This window comes from Poecile atricapillus, chromosome W (genome assembly GCF_030490865.1).
Source record: "Poecile atricapillus isolate bPoeAtr1 chromosome W, bPoeAtr1.hap1, whole genome shotgun sequence".
Lineage (NCBI taxonomy): Eukaryota > Metazoa > Chordata > Aves > Passeriformes > Paridae > Poecile > Poecile atricapillus.
In genome coordinates this window covers 54,302,343-54,323,395 of record NC_081288.1, presented here as the reverse complement: position 1 = coordinate 54,323,395, position 21,053 = coordinate 54,302,343, and the positions used below count along the sequence as shown (strand labels likewise).

Below are 21,053 nucleotides of genomic sequence, written 5' to 3'. Positions count from 1 at the left end.
CTGTGACTTTAATGACAAAAGGCTGGAGGCACGAGTGGCTCTGTGATCTGGGGGTTAGAAGTACATGTAATGAGCTGTCATGCAAGAAAAGGTATGACAGCCTCTGAAGCATAGAATCTTTTTCAAAAAGAAAAGACCATCTGCAGAACTATTTTTATGAGTTAATAAAAGAAAGTATGTTCTTTTCATTTCTTATGCTGCACCCCTTATTGAAGGAACCCAAACAGCCCAAGAACATAGGCTTTTCTTTATTGCCCACAACTGATACAGCACATCAGTTATGATTATACCTGGTGAATACAAAGCACAAAATGATGTATTTGGCAGGAGGTCATAAAAAGACTAGATCTTCTCATGAAATTATGCCAATACTGCCATGTATTTACTTTGCCATGTAGTTACTTTGTGAGGAAATAAAGGTTGAACTTAATTTGGTATGCATCATCTCCCCAGAATGCAGTTTTATCAAGCCACAGAAAGCAGAAGATTTCATCAACTCTTGGCTAGGGCCGTCTTGGAGACGTTTCAGTCTGGTCTGGCAGAACTGTCCATTAAAGCAGTCAGTTCAGCAGCTCGTGCATCCCACTTCCAGCAGGCTCCTGCTGGTGCATCCCACTCTCCCACACAGGCTGACTGTCAGGATTTGGCTCACAAAATGGCTCATCTATCATGCTGCACCCTGGGAGGTGATGGCCCAGACCCAGACCCCTGCCCTTCCCTCCTGACTCCGTCTGCCCTGCTCCTGGAGCTGTCTCCCAGGGAGCAAGCACCACAAACTCATCAGCACAGTCTCTCCTTCGCTGTAGCTGCAGGCCAGGGAGCAGCACCTGCATGCCCGACCTTGTCCATGCTCCCAGCAGATGGCTGCTGAACAGAGACACAGGGTGAGGACGAGGGTAAAGACTCAAATTTTCCACTTTACCTGGACTGAACTGGTGGGTAGCAGAAGCAGCAGACATTTTACAGAATAAGCAGAGTTAGCTACCGGTGTTAAAATCATTGTGTTGAGCCACAGCTGAGATATTCTAGATCCTTGCTCACTTTTTAGGCTGAGTGAACAGCAAAATACACCCATGCATTGTTATGGATAAAGGCAACAACCTACTTCTCCATAAACTTAATGAGCAGTGACCTTGAAATGGAATCTCTTCAGTACTGAAATATGATAGAACATTTGAAATTAAAATATTAGCTCTTGGTTAGGCAAGAAAGAAAATTTCATTTTCTCAGTACCACTGAAAACAAAGGCCATTTTAATTTCTAAGCCAAACTATGGGGATGAACATTTGAAGCAATTACAGCACACTTGTAAGACTTGGGGTGGCAAATCCAGCCTTTCAAATAACAACTGAAGTTTTGTCTGTGTAGCAACAGTAATGGGAATGATAAACTAGGGGAATATCTCCAGAAGGCTATTGAATCAGACACAAAGAAAGTGACAATTCCAGGTTTAACAAGACTAGTTCAATTAGTTCAACAGGGAGAAAAACAAAGAAGTCATTACATTTAGGTACTGTTGCTGAAGGAAGTATTAGTGCAAGCACCAGAAAGTCACCCATCACTATACATTACTACTGAAAAACACCAGATATGAAAAATTATCTGGAAATATCTTAATAATCCTGATGGAAATAATTGTGTGTGTGTCAGCAGTGTGCCTTTGCAGTCAGGAAAACAAACACTGTCCTGGGCTACCTTAGCAAGAGTGGAGCCAGCAAGATGAGGGGAAGTGACTTTTTCCCTCTGCTGTACACCAGTGAGGTGACTTTGAGAATGCAGGGTCCAGTTTTAGTTTCCTCCTGAACCCAGTATGAGATGGATATTTACAAACTACAGGCCACTGAGATGGTCTGGGGGCTGGAGTACATCATGTATGAGGAGAGGCTGAGGGACCTGAGTTTGCTGAAGCTTAAACTGAGGGGGAACTTAGCTGAAGTCTCCTGCTCTGTAAAGGTGATCTACAGAGCAGTGCATAAGGAAAGGGTGAGAAGCAATGGCCACGAGTTGCAGTAAGACATATTGAAGCTGAGTAAAAGAAAAAAATATTTTCAAAATAACAATGGAACACACTGACCAAACTGCAGCATCTCCTTCTTTGGAGATTTTCAATACTTTTCCGGATTCAGCTTTGAAGTTTGTTCCACTTTGAGTTGAGGCTGGAATCACAGTATCACCAAGAGCCCCTTCAAACCTAAATTATAGTGTGATTCTATGATTCATGATGCTTCTCCCCAGAGAAAAAGGAAATATTCAGATTCTGCTTGCAAATAATAAAAATATTATTTGAATACCTGGAGACAAATCAGTTTATACCAAAATTACCCTTTCCTCAAGATAGAGTTGCCAATATTTGTAAGACAATTGTGTAACAGCATATCACACAGCACAGGCTGAACATAACACTATGGTATTCATTTACATAGAACATTCAATTTTTAAAAATGTTTAAAACCCTTGGCTCTGCTAATTCCTGGAAGACTGTTTAGAATCTCTTGTTTTTAACAAATTTCAGCTGTGTTTTTTTCCCCCTAAAGCACATAACTTGTTTGTTGTGAACAAGAATCAAAATCCCAAGAGTGAGACCCAACAGAAAGATATTTCACTGGGGAAAAAAATCTTTCTTGTGGTATCACTTGCCAGTTTTACGTGTGAACTTTTAGATTTGGACCTTTGATGGACTACTATCAAATCAGCCCAGTTTTTGTTTTTTTTTTTAAAATCCCCAAACATCAGATCCAGAAAACAGCACCATATCATTCCTTCTGTCAAAAAACCCCACAGATAAGCAAATCATCAAAAAAAATATTAATCTTTTACCTCTATGACAGAAAGTAACTGAAGTTCATATACTTGCTTTATGCTTTGAAGTAATATGTGAACAACTAATCTTAGTGGTTCAGTTAAATATTGTCTAAATGACCTTTGCTTATCAATTAGTATGTAACTGATCTAAGGAAACAGAATTTTCACAGTAGACCGAATTTTTCTACAACAAAAAATGGTTGTGCCGTATGACACCATTTCCAAGTATTCTTGGTATTTTTTTAAATTTCTATGCCTGCTTAAATGAAAAATACAAGACAAAGTTGTTAAAATAAAGTCATTTTTACAAATAGGTTAGTTTCAGGATCCACTTATTCCAGAAAAAACTGGATGCATCTGTAACAAGAACTTGTACCTTTCAGTTCTTTAACATTGCATTTGTTTATGCAAATACATGCAAAGTCAGGACATAAAAGATGAAATTAATGCTTGCAAATGCAGGTTTTGTTCATGGCTTAAAACAGCGCTCTTAAAGTATTACAAAATGTTTCCAGTAGCATTTATGACTTCATTATATATTTATCCAAGAGTCAAAACCTGATGATGACTCATATTAATTTCCAGCATGCAAAATTGCTTTATTATGAAACTTCACCTTCAGATATTGGATGATTTTAGCAGGTAAAACTCTCTAGTTCCATTTTATTTTCACCTCACAGCACCATCCCAGTAAAGGAGTATATTGACCCACTGTGGCTAGTGTATCTGAAACTTCTTATTTGATACAGAGAATTACTCAGGTTAATTTACCAAGCCAGTTGGATTTCTCTTACCCATGGTGGATTAGACTATGGTTTCAGAATCCCCAGGCCCATTCAAAACACTTCATTGGCACACTGAGTCTAATTTTTCACTTTCAATGAAATTTTCCACTTTCCGTCTTTCAGTCAGCAGGTTATAAGACAGCAGAATGTAACTGGTGGCTGAGGAAAAAATGTACTGGCAAAGCACAGTTCATCCATTCAGAAGTGTGCATGTTGGTCTATGCCTCACAACCATGACCCTGTGCTAGGTACAGTGCTTACACATGTAGCACCTGATAACACTTGCCTCAGGAATGAAATAATTTAAGTTTTAAATGAAGGAGATCAAAACCAATATGCTTAGGTCTCTAGACCTCTGTACCTCCAAAAAACAATGTTAAAATCTCTAATTTTTTTTTTTTCACATTCAGGAAGACTGTCTTTTTATTACTGCAAGCGGGGCTTGTATATTCCACCTTATGCCATGAACCAATTACCTGGTATTTCAGCAAAGCATCCCATAGTACTCAGCTTGCAAACAGTTGCTAGCCCTAAGCTCTGAGTACCTGATTTACATGCAGCCTTCCTTCCCCAAAAGCTTTGAATATCCATTTTTGACCACACATGCAGTCAGCTGTTTGAGAATGCTGGGGGCACACAGATAGTGCAGCAGAGGGGAGGCTGCAGGATCAGGGAAGGGTGTGTTTGGGGCAGGAGGCTGCAGGATCAGGGAAGGGTGTGTTTTGGGCAGGAGGCTGCAGGAGCAGGGAAGGGTGTGTTTGGGGCAGGAGGCTGCAGGAGCAGGGAAGGGTGTGTTTTGGGCAGGAGGCTGCAGGAGCAGGGAAGGGTGTGTTTTGGGCAGGAGACTGCAGGAGCAGTAGGAGGCTAGCCAAGGCTCACAGTGCTAGGCAGGGCTCCTGTACAGGTCTGCATGGGGAGAAAGGCTTTGCCAGCTGGGGAGTCACAAGAGCAAAGCACATGAATTGAGATGACTACACACAGGTATCTCACATGTTAAGGAAGAGAAACAACAGGTATGAATCATCTGACATGCCAAGTCTGTGCTGTTTTTCCAAACAAAATATCCATCAAGGGTGACCTGTGGATGCTGCAGCAGCTGCACAGTGCGTGGGTGCTCTGTGCAGCCTAGGGAAGAGCTGTATCCTCTGATATCCTAAACAAACCCCATTTGCTATCCTTTAAAGGTCACCAGGAATGGAGGAGGTTTATCCTTGCAGTTCTCTAACTACAATATTAAAACATGGATCGAGCTTGAACATAAAATACTGTATTGATTGATCTTGTGCTTGAATTTTGCACTACAATCTGTGTAAGTGGGAGTCTTCATTATAAATCTCATTTTGAAAGGTTTATGACTAGCCTGTTTCAATTCTCTCTAGGCTTAAAACTTGTTAGATATGTTTTACACTAGAAAATAAAAACTGTCTTGAAAATGAGAAAGAGAGTGAGAGAAATAAAAAGAATGGTGTAATTTTCCTTGACTACAGGAACATATTTTGAATCAAATTTAAGACTGAAATCTGACAGTCCTTACTTTTCATAGTTTGGTATTTTTGAAACAGTAACTTAAGCAATTGAAAATGTAAGAGCCTACACACATCCATAAAAACTCACTTCCTGCATGTTGGGCAAAAGAGACCTAGGACAAATTTTCAGTGTTACTGAAAACTGAAATTACTTATGCACAAGAACCTAAGAGGCTAATTGTGAATTTTCCATTGTTCTTTTTAACGAGGCAATGGTCATGAAGAATTTCAGAACATATCTTTCTCACTCGTTCAAATGAGAGAGACAAAGTAACTGAGTTTTTAGGAGAGTCAGGATGGGACTTGGAAAGGATGCTCAAGTGTTCACAAGCACAGGGTAGAAGTTCATATGCAATAGATATCCATCTCTGTAGGTTCTTTCCCACATAATGTACTGTGACTTATTTCAGCCTGACTGCTTTTCAGATTTGCTAGAACAATAACGTCAAGATGATTAACGAGCACCTAACAATTTACAGGCCCATCCTTCATCAAGTAAGTCAGGTCTCAGGTTGAGGTTTTAAGGATAAGGACTTTCTCTTTCCAAAAGTAATAGATGTATTATATTACTAAGTAGATTAAAATACTGATTAAATAGATTAAAATACTCTCCTATTGTAAAGTTCCTGTATTTTTCAGATTCCATTATCTACACTTTAGCAATTGCTTAGGCATATGGTAAGTGCTATACAGACACACGAGACTCTTAAAATTGTAACAATGAACACAAAAATATCAGAGTGAAATAAGTTATTCAATAGACAGTTTTGCTTACCTGTATATGACCAATCAATCTCTTCAATCAATTTCCTCTGTTGTCTATAGTATCCGTACACCAAATCTGCAAAACAGTAATAATTTACAATATTAAAACCAGAAGCCTAACAGCACCTTGAAGTGTTGATGACATGCCCCCCCCCAAGATAATCACTCTTTTAATTAATGATAAATAATTTAATTTGTCCTTATTTTGGACCTCAGATGATAAGTACTGGTTAAACAGAATCTGAATATCATTAACATTGCAGCATATTAAGGATACAAGCAAAGCAAACAGTCCTTCCTTCCTTCCTTCCTCCCTCCCTCCCTCCCTCCCTCCCTCCCTCCCTCCCTCCCTCCCTCCCTCCCTCCCTCCCTTCCTTCCTTCCTTCCTTCCTTCCTTCCTTCCTTCCTTCCTTCCTTCCTTCCTTCCTTCCTTCCTTCCTTCCTTCCTTCCTTCCTTCCTTCCTTCCTTCCTTCCTTCCTTCCTTCCTTCCTTCCTTCCTTCCTTCCTTCCTTCCTTCCTTCCTGCCTTCCTGCCTTCCTTCCTGCCTTCCTTCCTGCCTTCCTTCCTGCCTTCCTGCCTTCCTTCCTTCCTTCCTGCCTTCCTTCCTGCCTTCCTGCCTTCCTTCCTTCCTTCCTGCCTTCCTTCCTGCCTTCCTGCCTTCCTTCCTGCCTGCCTTCCTGCCTGCCTTCCTGCCTTCCTTCCTGCCTTCCTTCCTGCCTTCCTTCCTTCCTTCCTTCCTTCCTTCCTGCCTTCCTTCCTTCCTGCCTTCCTGCCTTCCTGCCTTCCTTCCTGCCTTCCTGCCTTCCTTCCTTCCTTCCTTCCTTCCTTCCTTCCTTCCTTCCTTCCTTCCTTCCTTCCTTCCTTCCTTCCTTCCTTCCTTCCTTCCTTCCTTCCTTCCTTCCTTCCTTCCTTCCTTCCTTCCTTCCTTCCTTCCTTCCTTCCTTCCTGCCTTCCTTCCTTCCTGCCTTCCTTCCTTCCTGCCTTCCTTCCTTCCTGCCTTCCTTCCTTCCTGCCTTCCTTCCTGCCTTCCTTCCTTCCTTCCTTCCTTCCTTCCTTCCTTCCTTCCTTCCTTCCTTCCTTCCTTCCTTCCTTCCTTCCTTCCTTCCTTCCTTCCTTCCTTCCTTCCTTCCTTCCTTCCTTCCTTCCTTCCTTCCTTCCTTCCTTCCTTCCTTCCTTCCTTCCTTCCTTCCTTCCTGCCTTCCTTCCTGCCTTCCTGCCTTCCTGCCTTCCTTCCTGCCTTCCTGCCTTCCTGCCTGCCTTCCCTTTTAAAATTAATAAGTCTCCCATGAAGAAATCCAGTTTTGTGATGTCCTTTGAACGAACCTTTCTAGATAACCAGGATGTCGATGACAGTTAAACTTCTGCTTGAATGTAGTCATGACTTTACATGCTTTTTTGTAACTTTGTACTGCTGATACAAGATAAATTATAAAGATAATGAATAAAATATTCTATAATATCATTTAATTGTGTTCTATCACTGGCATAATTATAAATAAAGTATTACTTGTACGTCCATAAATCTGATGGAGAAAGGTTAGATACTAATTACTTTTAAATTATATATATTTTTCTAGAGAGAAATACCAAACTATGAATGGTCATTGACTTTGACTACTGAATAACCTTCACTATTATTCTTTTTATGCCAGTCCTAGGGAAATTCTGGCAACACAGTGATATGGGCAAATAGATGACTATGCCCCCTAATAATTACTAAAGCATGTAAATTGCAGATACATGTTTTTTTTAGATCATAATTTCAAGAGCCATAATGTTAAGCAACCTCATTACTATTCTAGAGAAGTGCAGTACAGCTTATCTAAGAAATATTTGCCCTTGAGCATGTTGAACACATATATGGGTTGTTTCCTTGAGAAAATGTCACAGAATTTGCTCATCCTCTGCAGTAAATGATTTAATGAAGCAGTTTCATAACATCCATTTCTTCTTCTTTCATGCAAAAATGTAGTACTGATTACAGGATGTTAAATCATAATTGCTATTTGCAAGTTTACATGTTTGTGTGTCTTACAGTGACTTTCTGTTATCTGAAGTCCATGTTTTATTAATTTCACCAGACTTCTACTTCTTCCATGTGATGTGATTGTCCTTTAATATTTTTTCCTCTTCTCCTTCTCCCTCACTGCCAGAAAAACACCGAACTATGCCTTGTAACAATTCACAACATTCACTCCTGACTGAGATCAAACCTCACAGACAAGTAAGGGCAGTGGAAAAGGATTTACATGCACCAAAGTTGTCTTTGGACCACATTTCCAAGTCAATGTGCATTGTGCCTGCTCCTTCAATTAATTATGGAACAGAGAGCTGTGTAAGTTGTGATTCATGGCTGTTAGTTGATGTCTCCAGTTTCCTTCTTTATCCATTGTCCTCCTAATTGTTACTTCCCGCATTCCACAATCAGTTGAGCAGCCACATGCAAACTAAGCAAGGCCTGGGCATGAGAGCTTCCTACTACTTTTTAAATTTCACAGGGAGTCCTGATGAACAAATAGTGACAGTTTCAATGAGTAAGAAAAAAAATGGGCAAGGTTCACTGTGTTTGGTGCATTACACACTTACAGACCCAGCAAATCTTACAGTAAGTCTTTAAAGATTCCAGGAGGTGTCAGGACACACCTTCTTTCCTCTGTTATTCGCCAGCTGTGTGTCCACAGCCTCTCCATAGCACACTCACAGCCATGAACCTTCTTGCATCTGCAGGGGCTCTCAGTGGTTTTGGTCTCATCTCTTTACACTTTAAAAATGTGGCAACACTGGGGAAGAGAAGCAAATTTCATGTGGGAAATGACTGAAGATTCATAGCTAGCGTGCGTGGTGGAGGAAAGTGCTGTGTGAGGTCAAGCCACGTAGCAACTGTTCCTTTGAGCTGCTGATGTAAATTGCCCTGGGAAACACAACCATGCATTCTACTGCTGTGCAAACTGTCACTGTTCAACAGCTAACAGTGTAGAGACCAGCTGGAAGGAAATTATTTTATTTTTCAGTTTTATTTAAAGCTAAGAAATCAACATCCCTTTTGCTGATGATATATGACAGCGGGTACTTCTGTTTAAATACTATTTAAATTCCTTGCACTTAATTTAAATGAATATGGGAAGAACATCCTCCTTCACAAAAAAAAAAAATAAAAAGAAAGAAGGAAAAACTGATGTCAAGTTTATGGTTTTATACTTAAATCTATGATACTGATTGAGCTTGATCAGCTTGACAGTCTGCATGACTCCTGTGACAGACTGAAGTCTCCAGACAATGCCTAAAATAATTTGAATTTTATTGGATGAGGTGCTGCTTTATGAAGCAAAAAATACTAAATACTCTTTTTTGTTTCTAGGAAGCAATTGAACAAGTTTCCATAAACTGTTAATTTATTCACAGAACAGGGCAGCTTGGTTTTGGGATCATGTTTTAAACAGTTTTATAGTTATCTTTCTATGCCTATTAAGGAGACATGCAAGATATCATTAAATGCTTTCCCTTCCCCCACTTTTACTACCCTCCTTCAAAGTCAAATGTTTCTGTCTGAGGCTGTAAGACTTGTTTTGGTTTTTTTTTTTATTCTGTTGAAACAGTATGTGTCCCAGTGCCCAAGGCCCATGAAATCAGAAATAATGGTTGCAAATGCTCCCCTGCTATTCATGGGTAGCAGGACCGACTTATTTGTGACTGACCCTGTCTTATGTTCAGTCACAAGGGCAAAGAAAGAACATGATCTCTGGTTAAAGCATAGTGCTAGGAGTAATAAGATCTTGTAGATACTTTTTCCTGTTTATAAAGTATGAATAACTAGATTTTCTTCTTTCTGACATGAGTCTCATATTCCTTTTGTACTTCCTGGCCTCAGCTGAGTTTCTTTTGATTTAGTGCTGTGAATGAAACATCCTAATCCTTAGCATGTTTATGCATATCTAAAGGTGAAAAATTATTAGCTTTAATAATTAACAGAAAAAATTTTCTGTGAGAGAGATCCTGTTGATTTGACACTGTGTGCCATCAAAAAAGAGTCAGAGAAGAGGAAATGGAACCTTAAATCTCTGGGTTCTGTTGGGGAAATTCCTCTCAGAGATGCTGAGGCAACAAGCTCCAAGAATCCACCAGAGATCCCTCTCCTAAGCCTTGGTATAAAAGGGCTTTCTAAGGACAGTGCTCAAGAGTCTGAGGATGCTGCACTCCACATGCTGCTTTGCTACAAAGGGTACAAGATCAGGCATAATCTGGGACTGACATTTATATCAGGATACTGTAATTTTACCCTTTATGCCGTTGTGCCACAGCAGTATCAGGATATACCAGCTGCTAGACTCAAGAGGAAAAAGGAACAACCTCCTTGTGCTTTTACCTCCACCCAAGCCTTAACTCGTGAGTTGCACCTGCAGTGGATCTGGCATTTATGAGATTCTGACACCGGAATGACTTATTTATGGGAACTGGGACACATTAAGTAATGTCAGCATTAGATCTACAAATAGGACAATGGTGTTCTGCATGTAGAGGATGGGTAGATATTATGAACTATGCATTTTAATTACAAACATGGTTTGGTCCTGGAATACACGGTCCACACAATTTTCCTCCTAAATTCTAATTTGAGCGCAAAGAGGATAGATTCTAAAGTCATAACTACTCATCTGGTATAAGTGGATAATGGCAATGCAGTACAGTCATGGAGATAAAGGTATTAAAATTCCATTTTACATGGGGAAGGTTCAATGCATGGTTCTTAGGCCAAGGAAGTGCACAGGACCTCTCAGAATACCAGCAAGGATGAGCAATCACTGAAAACTGCCATAATCTTCTCTTTGAGAAACACAGAAACTCTTGTTTCAAGCAAATGTGTCTCATGAGAGCTCAGCTGTGTACACTAGTATTACTGACTGCAGAAGTGGGAAGCTATGAATATCAGAGGATTACATGGGTTTGGAAATTATTTAAAAATCTGTGAAGGAGAAATCCACAAACACTGCTCAAACACAGTGACACCACTTTTGGCTCACTAAGTCTATAGATGAAATTGGGAAGATTATACTGGGAAATTCTCATTTCATATTTGCCCTCTTTTAATCCACTTGGCTGGTCAGTTGGCATTGGTTATTATCAGACACATGTTATCAGACAAATGGTTTATTTGTAGATTAAGATATGTGTATCTTCACTGGAGAAGAATTAGGAGTTGTAGAACAAACTGAAATGGTATGGTAATAGCAGTGCTTATACAGGGTAGCTGAAAGAGAATCTCTGCATAGATAGTGGCTAAGAAGTGGGACACCAGGCAAAATTGTTGCAAAGAAGTCAGAGAGGAAGACAAACTGCAAAAATACCATAATAATAATTTTTTAAAAAAGAAACTACATGTAATTAACAAGAGTTGCTCAGTGCTTGTCAAATAAGAAAAGAATACAATTAAATAGACTGGATAGAGTTTCATTATACAGGTTCTGCTTCTGAGAACATTAAACACAGGTAAAACTGCAAAATCCCATCTGATGATAAATGGATTGCTTCCTGCACAATTTTAATTTACTTATTTGAGCCTCTTTCATTGACAGAAAGGTCACAGAACCCACTTCCATATCTTTCATCGATCTTATGATGGTGTAGCTTCATTGCCTCAAACTGAAATAACTGTAATTTATACTGACAGAGGAAATGAAAAGATTCAGAGCACAACCTGATAACAGTCCTGAAGTTTTAAAAGACAGTAGCTAACTATTAATCCCTTTAACAGAATGATATACATTTGCCTGAGTAAGGTCTCCCTCTTCTTATGAATATATTTAATTCTGTAATGCTATCTGTAAAATTCTTAATAATGCAAAAATACTTTAATAACCCACCTCTATGATCTCATATATTCTTTTTCCCTGACTGTCAAAGTGTCTAAGACTTCTGTCAAGACCTGTCTGAGAACTCTCACACCCTTGTTGAAATTTAATGTTTTCTTTAACCCACAGTTTCTTCTATGTAGGCTTATATCAAGCTTTGGTACATGATTGGGTATACATAAAGAGAGTCAGTCCCTTCCATCACACTTGAGTGTAAGCTGCTCATTCCAACACACATTGACAAGTGAGACTCTTCCTGCACTAAATATAAAGCCAGAATAAAATTCTTCTTCTCATTTGACCATTGTTGTGTTTATTTACTAACACAAATTGTGTTAAAGATAAAAAAAATAGAAGAAAAACTAGAAGAAAAAGATTGACTGATTTAATTTAAAAGTAGCTAATATTAAGCCCCAGAGTATTAACAGGCACACTGCTTACTTCACCTGTCACAACTTTACAGAGAATAGTGCCATGAATTACAAATATAATACCTATGGCATCTGCTAAGGTTCATAAATCACATTTCATCACGATTTTCTAATGTGTTTGTACATTCAAATGTAACATGGACTCCAGTTTGACCAATTTAGGTTCCATTCTGGAATTTTACATGAGTTTTATATGCGGTTTAGAGTGGCCCTGAAATTCCTAAGCAGGCAGTGGAAATTGGGAGGGATACTCTAGGGTATGATTCAACATGGTTAAATTACTGGCTGCCTCCTTCAATCCCGACTGCAAGCAAAGTAGTGGGAAATGTTAGATGTCTCCTTCCACCTGGGATCTTGTACACCCAAATGGTCTGATTGAGTTCAGCCTCCCACACAGCCATTTCCCAACAGCTGAAGCACTGTCTGTAGCAAACCTTAAGGCTTCTCTGGTCACTGACATAGCATTCAGGTGTCTGCTCACTGAAGCCAAGGTAACAGGACAGCTTTCATCTGGGGGAGTGGTACTTACCAGGGTTTATGTTGAGCAGGCACAGGTGAGTGAAATGAAGTGCCTGTGAAGCCCCTGGGCTAAACACGAGGATTTATCAATAATTTAAGGACCTGCAGAGTGAGATAGCCTTGCAAAACTACAGGACTAGATTGCTGCTGAAGCACCTAAAAATGTGTCCAAAGCCAAAACCAGGAGGGACTTAGGAAGACTGTAACTCCCCAAAAATTTTATACCACTGCCCCATGAATGAACAGAGGCAAGGTGGTGTTTATGATAGAAATTGGAACTGATACTGAAAAAAAGCAGGTGCAGGGGAGTGATTCCTAACACATACTCTTTTATAGCTCTGTTGCTACCCAGATTCTTTTCCCCATACCCGGAGAGTCTTTTAATGCAACACATGTAAATTCATGGAATTATATAAATAAAAAGTAAATCCAGACCAGACATGAAAAAACAAGAAATGTATCAAATCAGAGAAACTATAGACATTTGATTTCAAAATTAATTTATTTCTGTTGCAGCAGTACCAGAGAAGTAAGAAAGCGATAAAAACAACTGAACTTTGTTTAAACATAAATAGTATAGGTAACACAATTTTATTTGCATAATCCTCTTCAACATTCCAGGTATTCCAATAACTTAAATGATCCCAATGTCTAGCAAAATCCTGTGTACTGTAATAATTATGAACAAAGGATATGTGCTTTGCTTCTTATATTTCAGACCTAAGTGTAAAACCATTCACAATTCCCTTTCCAGCAAACAAGAAACATTGCAATAAAAGTGCAATGAAAAATAAAATAAATTTAACTCCTATATCCAAAATCCCAGAGTTCACATTTAATTGGCTTTTGGAAAGTTGGGGGTTTTTTAAAATTACTATATTTCTTCAATGCCTCTCTGTCTGTTAATATTAGAAGCTACCAACCAGTAAAGCTCTAAATCTTTGGCAATATTTATCTAAAACTCTTGAGAGTAAACCTTATGCAAGCCACCTCAAAGTATCATTTACTGAAATAAATGCTTTTTTATCACAGTAGGGATTGTGAAGTCAAGCTGTTAGAAATTTTGTCTTTTGCAATATATTTCAATGGCTAAAATCATCTTGGGGACCTGAATGAACAGCTTTAGACTGGATCCTTTGAAGATGTTGGTGGAGGGGGTATTGAGAGAAAGATAATTCCTTACAGGAGGAAGTACTTAATTATTATATATTTTCCTTTCCCATTTATTTGATGCTGGAATTGCAAAGTCTACTCAACCATTATCCCTCCAGTCATATTACAGTCTCAATGAAATTATTTTTCAATAACCATGGGGAAGAGAGAGGTTGCTCTGGATGATTTTCTTGTAAGTATTCAAATAAGTCTAGGGATTATGCCACATTCTTTTTATAACACAATACCAACATCATTCTACTCCCTTGAGGAAACTACACACCACAACATCAAGTCTGAAAAATTCCAAAGCTCATCATGAAAATCCAATAGCAACTGCATATCTCTAAAAATATCTGTCTCAATTTCATAAAAAATATACAAACATAATGAAAAAACAAATAAAAACATGTAAACCAATATACAACCTGGTGTTTTTTGACAAATCCTAACAATTATATTATATATGTGCATCAGTACATCCACATAAATGTTGATCTATAAGGATTTGTCTAAAAGGACTATATAAATACATACACACATATTGTTCTTCCTTATGATAACATCATGATTCAAATCTCATGTTTACTCTTTTCCTTTAGCCATTTCTTTATTGCAATTCATCACAGAAGCACGTAATTAAAAAAAAAAAACCAACAGTTTTTCGTGATTGATAGACAACAGAGAAATATGTGACAAACACTGGCACACTAGAAACAGAAACCAAAGTCAAAGCAAAGACAAATAATTATTAGTTTGTGTTATGATTTTGTAATAATTTTTTTTTACTAGAATGCAGCAGAAATATTAATAAGGTGGCATTAAAGATCACAGAGCAAATAATTAGAATAATGCAATTACTTTAAAATTCATTTGTGATACTGTATTTAACAATACACTGAGTTGATAGAAAATCTATGCTGTCTTTTACCCTATTGGTTCCCTCTGCCCTGTCTTGTGCTCTTAAGGAGCAATTGCCCCAGAGATCCACCTCTTGCCAGTCTGAGGAAAAAGAACTTGTCTCCTGGTATTCATGGAGTTTTCAAGCCAGTAGGATACAGTAAAAAGGAGAATTGGCACTGAAAAGTGAAAAGGAGCTTAACACTTCAAAGGCGTCTTTTAACCTATTCTGATGACATTCAATTTTTAAAGAACACCTGAAAGATCATCTATTTTTTAAATTAGAAATACGTGTTAGATATGAAAAAAGCTTCAGGCTGCTCCCTGCTATCCAGACTAAAATTCTCAGCAAACTCTAAAGCAGAATTTTAAGCATTCAGAAGATTTTCAGGGAAAGAAGTGAAGTATCTGCAAAGTCAAGCATTTATCATTTAGCATTTTCAGGACTTGGGTGTCTGTCTTTTGCCTAAGTGTCACTTTTCAGTCTGACTCCTGCTGTATAAAATTACAAAAGCCTTTGGAAATTCATTGTTGAATAAGGTGAACCACACCTGTTGACTCTATGTACAGTCCAAATACAATCTCTAAGTGAGATTTCACCACAATATATTTGAAATGTGTTGAATTAAACCTCTATGGCATAACCTAAACCAGGAAATTACTAGAAAAAAGAAGTACATGCCACACAGATCAGAAAAAAAAAAAAGTTTAGTGCACTCAGCCAGAATTTTTCCCAGATCTTTGAGCTCTGGCAGTTGGAAGGGGCTGTTTGTTGAGGGTCTGGTGCTGTTGGCTGGGGCTGAAGTTCCCATAATGCTCATCCAGATCTCACAGCTACCAACAACACACAGTCCCAAGTTTAATTAGCATGGCCTCTGCTTTTGGTGGAATATCATTTTAAGATTTCACTTCAGCTATTCAGAAGTTCATTTCAAAAACTTAAAAGTCAATATGGACAGATTAAATGACATTGTTTTAGCTTCTTATTATTACTTTGGGAAGTTATATGAAAGTGTACCAAAAAATGGGATGGCTTGAAGCTCCAGAGGATGGTCTGGGCTTTCCTCTGTGTTTTCCAACTCCTGCACCATGCAGGTAGGGTGCTGCACCACTGCTGTATTTTCGTACAATCCAGGCACTGAGAGCTCACACTAGATTTTTGCTGACCAGCATGCTTTACTTGTGTTTTAATAAGCTCAGTATCTGGTTCCCAACCTCATCAAACACACAGAAATATGGTGTATTGTTCTACAGAACAATACTTTTACTTTCACAGGTTGCTGCAAACAACATTGGAGCATTGATTGCTCCTGGATGTGATTGCTTATTGTAGCCAACTACAGCAATATTGACACTTGATTTTTTTTCTTTTCTAAAACAAATTTAATTTTTAAAAAGAGAGGGGGGTGGATATCAAATAAAATAAGGTCAGGGAGGCCAATTTAAAATCTATTTTCTTCACATTTGCTTTCTTGACTCCATTTTTAATTCTCTTTTCCTACTTGTCATCTACTCTGTAGTGACCATTTGATATAGTTTTAGGATCAAAGTCTGTCTCGTGGTTTTCTGTATGCCCAAGACAGGAATTTCCATTAAGGAAACAGGAATCTCATCCTAGTCCTGTATCACTCACCTACAAAACTGGAACTTCAATGACAATTTCGGAATTCAGATACTAATAATATTGGGAAGTAGAGAGTGAGAGGTTTCAATCAGATGTTTTGCATGATCTATATAGTCATGTACCTTGCTCCTATCTATGCAATCGACATGCTCTTCATCTTGGAGTGGTACAGTAAATCTTACTGGGAAGCAATATAAGGCCCACGTGAATGCAGACTGAACACAAACCCACTATACAGTGGCATACAACCATCACCTACCCTTCCTCCTAATGTCTACTTTATGCACTGGAGTGGTTTGGATTTGCTAATTTTAGTTTTTTTGGTTTTTTTTTTTTACATAACTGTTTTATGTAACAGTTATAGCAGACAATGCAGATTTGTGGTTTCAGAAAAACAAGCCCGCAACATTATTTTGTTAGTTCATATTCTTTCAGTTCTAGTGCCAGTTGAATTCTGTCAGGAGACAAACTGTGTTAAGCAAGATTTAACCCAAAACGTGGAAATAATAGCCCCATATGATGATAGAAATATGGTTTGAAAAATCACTGTAAACATGAAATTTCACCTTCCTGCAATAACCATTTCCCCATATAATCCAATCTAAGACAGTAAAAAGCATTTTCACAGGTCTGAGGTGGTGGTGGCACTCATGAAAAGCCTTAATTTGTGCACTGAACCACAAAATGGAGGTTCTGACCTCTTGTTACTTGGAATCCTACACTAAGTGTGTAACACAGTTTGAACTGAGAATCCCACTGCAGAACTCCTCTTAGGCTCCCATTAGTTCAATACAACTGAAAGTTCATACTTGTGGCAGTCAGCTGTCAACACTCAATAACCAACTGCAAATTGACTGTGACTTTCTAATAGTGGGAAATTAAATCTTTGAAACAAATCTGGGAGCCTGGGAATGTCACCATGATTCATAGGCAAATTTGTATTACAAACTAAACACTGAAACATGAAGTTAAATACAATGTACCTAACTAGAAAAACATGCAATTACTCATGCACCCTGACTGAATTATTTTTATAGCTAAGTAATAAATTAATTAATTGCTTCATTAATCAATAGCAACCAGAATCAAGAAAACATTATTTAAAAATGTATGGTAAGTCAGTAACCATGAACATGCTTGAATCTCATACTCAGGTTTCCATGCACTAAAGAGGCTTGTGAATTTACACCAGGACTGATGAAAGTCATTCCCTCATTGGGAATTCACCTGCCTAAACTCTTTGCTGGTTCAGATCTCAACTTCCCACAGAACTAAGAGATTTTTGGCTCTTCAGGGATGAAGAATTAGTACCAGAAGAGGATTTTAACAATGAACTCTCACTGCAGGCTCCCCAAATCCTCAAAGCCCTCGATAAACACAGTCTGTCCTTGGTTTAGGTGTAGAGCAATAAAACCACGGGTAAAGGCATTAATTAGCAGCTTGTGAAGCATGTCTGCCTGTCCCCCTCTCTCTTATGAATATTTATATAAAGGTTTTATGGTATGGGGAAAATCTTCAATAGGCTGGATTCAGAGTGTCTGCTGTGAGTACTTGTTGGGCACATAATTAGGGTGCTTTGTCCTAGGGCCATTTAGACACTTCTGCCGTTGTTCTAGGGAGGAAGCCCAACTCACATATCATGCCTAGTAATGCAGAGTTATGAATAGGGAACGGCCTAGAAGTTTATGTATAGCCTTAGAAGAACCTCTCTCCCTGCCTGTTTTCTTATAGATGCTTCAATTTAAGGGTGCAGACCCAAACAGACAAAATGAACAGAGTTCTAAAACTCACTTTGAGTGAACAAGGAAGGTTTAAACTTCTAGGCACTGGAGATTGCCATGAGGAAAATAAAACTGCTGAGAGGAGAGGAACATGCAGCTGACTCTAAAAGAACAAGTCTGAGCCCTAATAACAGATATACTATATACATATATAAAAATATAAATATATATTTAATGCATAAATATATATATATACGTGGCTATGTCACAAAGGCTAACAAAGAAGAGCAAACTGAATTCCTAAGGGAGAAAAGGATGAAATAATCAGCACAGTATGACTTCAGTGGCCACATGTAAAATAGGTAAATGGTAAATGTCCAGCAGGACAAAGCTTAGAGTTACAGTGCTGGTGCAAATCTACAAAGTACCTCTTGAACACAAACAAGCCAAAGCCTTTCTTTTAATATGCACAGCAGACAGGTTACCCAGTGAACAGCACAAGAGTCATTAAAGAGTGATGACGGCACCATAATTCAAACTGACATTCAAGGGGCACCATGGGTGGCAAAATAGTACAGACACCTACCTTCAGTAATTAAATGCATGAGCTTTTTAAAGAGTTCCTGAAGATAAAATATTTCCAGTTTAAATAGCAACATTTTTTCAAAACATCTACTAAGTTTCCAGAAAGGGAAACAGTTATAAGATCCAAGAGGATATGGCAAAATGTTGTGGTGCACTGAGGTTTCATTTAATCAGATTGGATAAGACTATGGTGTCAATAAATTAAAAGAGCTGTAACAAGCAAGGAAAACGTGTAACAATGCCAAATGATGATTAGCTTTGACAGAAGTAGCAGCAAAAAATAATTGAAAAAAAGCACCAGAAAAAACCCTGCTTTTACTTTGTGGGATTTCTAATTAACTTTTATCAGCTGATAGCATAGACCAGGGCATCCATGGACAGCTAAATCAAGTTCTTCATTCAATGTATAGCTGGAGTCCAAGCATAAATTTGGAAATACTCGAAAAATGGTGAACAAAAAATATTATTGCCCATTAAAACATATTATCAGTGTGGCTTCATCTGGAAAACTGCATTCTATACTGAATTTGCCTTCTTGAAAACAATTAAGCAAAATAACATGGGTGAGAGGGAACACTGATGAAAGTGTCCATGGAAAAGTTCTAGATAAGGAGATAGAAAAAGTTAAGAATGCTTGTTTAGGAAAGAAAACAAACCTAAAGAATAATGAATGTTGCTAAGGTGAAGACTGGGAACATTTGTTCCCATCACCTTGGAAGAACAAGAACACCCAGGGCATTAATGAGGAGGCTGAAAGAAAAGCAGTGAAAGGATTCACTTTATTCACATCTGTGTAGGAAATTATCACTGCAAGAAAGTGTTCAAGATAACAGCTAAATGAAGACTGAAATAACTATAAGGAGATTAGGAATACTTGGTCTTATCACAATACATTTTGAAAGCTACCTAGCATAGATGAGAAACAAGAGAAAAGATTGGGGAGTATTTAACTTCAACCTACTGTATGATTTCATGTCCACTCTTCTGAAACATCTGCACTAGCCTCTGTCACACAATACTGAATTCATGGATGACCCAACATGGCTATTCCTCCTACCTGCAGACCACATGGAAATGATCCATGGTGTTTGAAACAGTGGCAGCATATTGCCTTAATGAAATAAAACTACTATTTAAACTTAAAATAAATATCACTTACTGTTCTGTGATGGACAATTTACTTTTATATCCAGGTAAACAAAGAAGCTAATTTTGAGAAGATGGCTGGAAAAAATGATATGATTGACTCTTCCCTTGCTTCAATTCACAGGAGGTGTCCCTGGATGCTCTTCAGCAACGTGCCCCTTAGGTCTCTGAAATTCCATCAGGGAAGCAAAACATGACTGTGAAGTGATATACCTAATAAAAGGAAAACTTTCAGATCCATCAGTTGCAGCTGCCTTATAGAACTGGGATCCCATGATGCTTACTTTAGTGTTGCAATCTTTGTTCAAAGAGCAAATGCTGGTTTTAGACAATATTGTCTTTCACTGCCCTTGTAAGAGAATAGGGTAGAGCAGATTTTGGCCTAACCAACACTGCAGAGTACACCTTTTATGCCTTGGACAATAGAATTTTCAAATGCTCCAATTCTGTGATTCCTCACTGTACGGTTCAACCCAATTACTCCACAAAGTTTTATTTAAGTGACCATTATTGTTAATATTGCTTTTTCCCTTGAACAGTTTCTAGAAGTTCTGCTTTATCCAATTGTGTTTGATGTGGAGAACCAAGAGAATAGCCTGATCTGGCCATAGATCCCTATTTCCCCTGTAAAAACATTTGAGATACTCCCTAACAGTATACCTCTGCCTATGCTCTTATCTTTTGTTGCAACATTTAAGGATATCCTTGCTGCTATTGTCTGTTCACATGGAGAAAGAAAATTTAATTTCCTGTAAAAATGCCAGCCATTACAGTACTTAAGTGTTTTTTCTCTGCCTGGATGAGATTATGTTGTTGCTTACACTGTGGTTGTTCATCAATGGTCTTCTCTCTTACACCTTGTGCAGCTACCATGTTTCCCATTCCAGTTTTAATGTCCAAACATCTCCACTGGTGGACATGCATAGGGCACAGTAGTTCATATGAAAATAATTCTGTGATTTGGATCTGGATTTACAGCCCTTAAATTGGATTAGGGGTAAGTACCAAGTGTCCTTGCTGTCTTAATTCAGAGTTCTGCATTAAAATATCTGCCTCATCCCACTCTAAAGCTGTTGGGTAATGCCATTTTCAAGGAAGGCCAAGAAATGTAGTTACAACGCTCTCTACATGCAGATTCATGCAACAATAAGGCAAATTTATTTAGCTAACATTGGTAACGTTGAAAATGTTCAAGTAGCACTTGATAGATACTGCAAAAAAACCAAACTTGCATGAATAATAGATACTGA

At 38.3% G+C, this 21,053-nt stretch overlaps 1 protein-coding gene across 1 annotated transcript in view; it reads right to left on the bottom strand.

The window, feature by feature from the left end:
• The window catches only part of LOC131592094 (receptor-type tyrosine-protein phosphatase zeta-like), a 108,494-nt gene extending 87,818 nt beyond the window's left edge, over positions 1–20,676 (bottom strand). Inside the window, exons 1-2 of the mRNA XM_058863371.1 lie at positions 20,625–20,676; positions 5,889–5,954 (exon numbers count right to left, since the gene is read on the bottom strand). Of these exons, the coding sequence (XP_058719354.1) occupies positions 5,889–5,954; positions 20,625–20,676 (118 nt within the window). The remainder of the gene's footprint in view (positions 1–5,888; positions 5,955–20,624) is intronic.
• Positions 20,677–21,053: the final 377 nt, after the last annotated feature.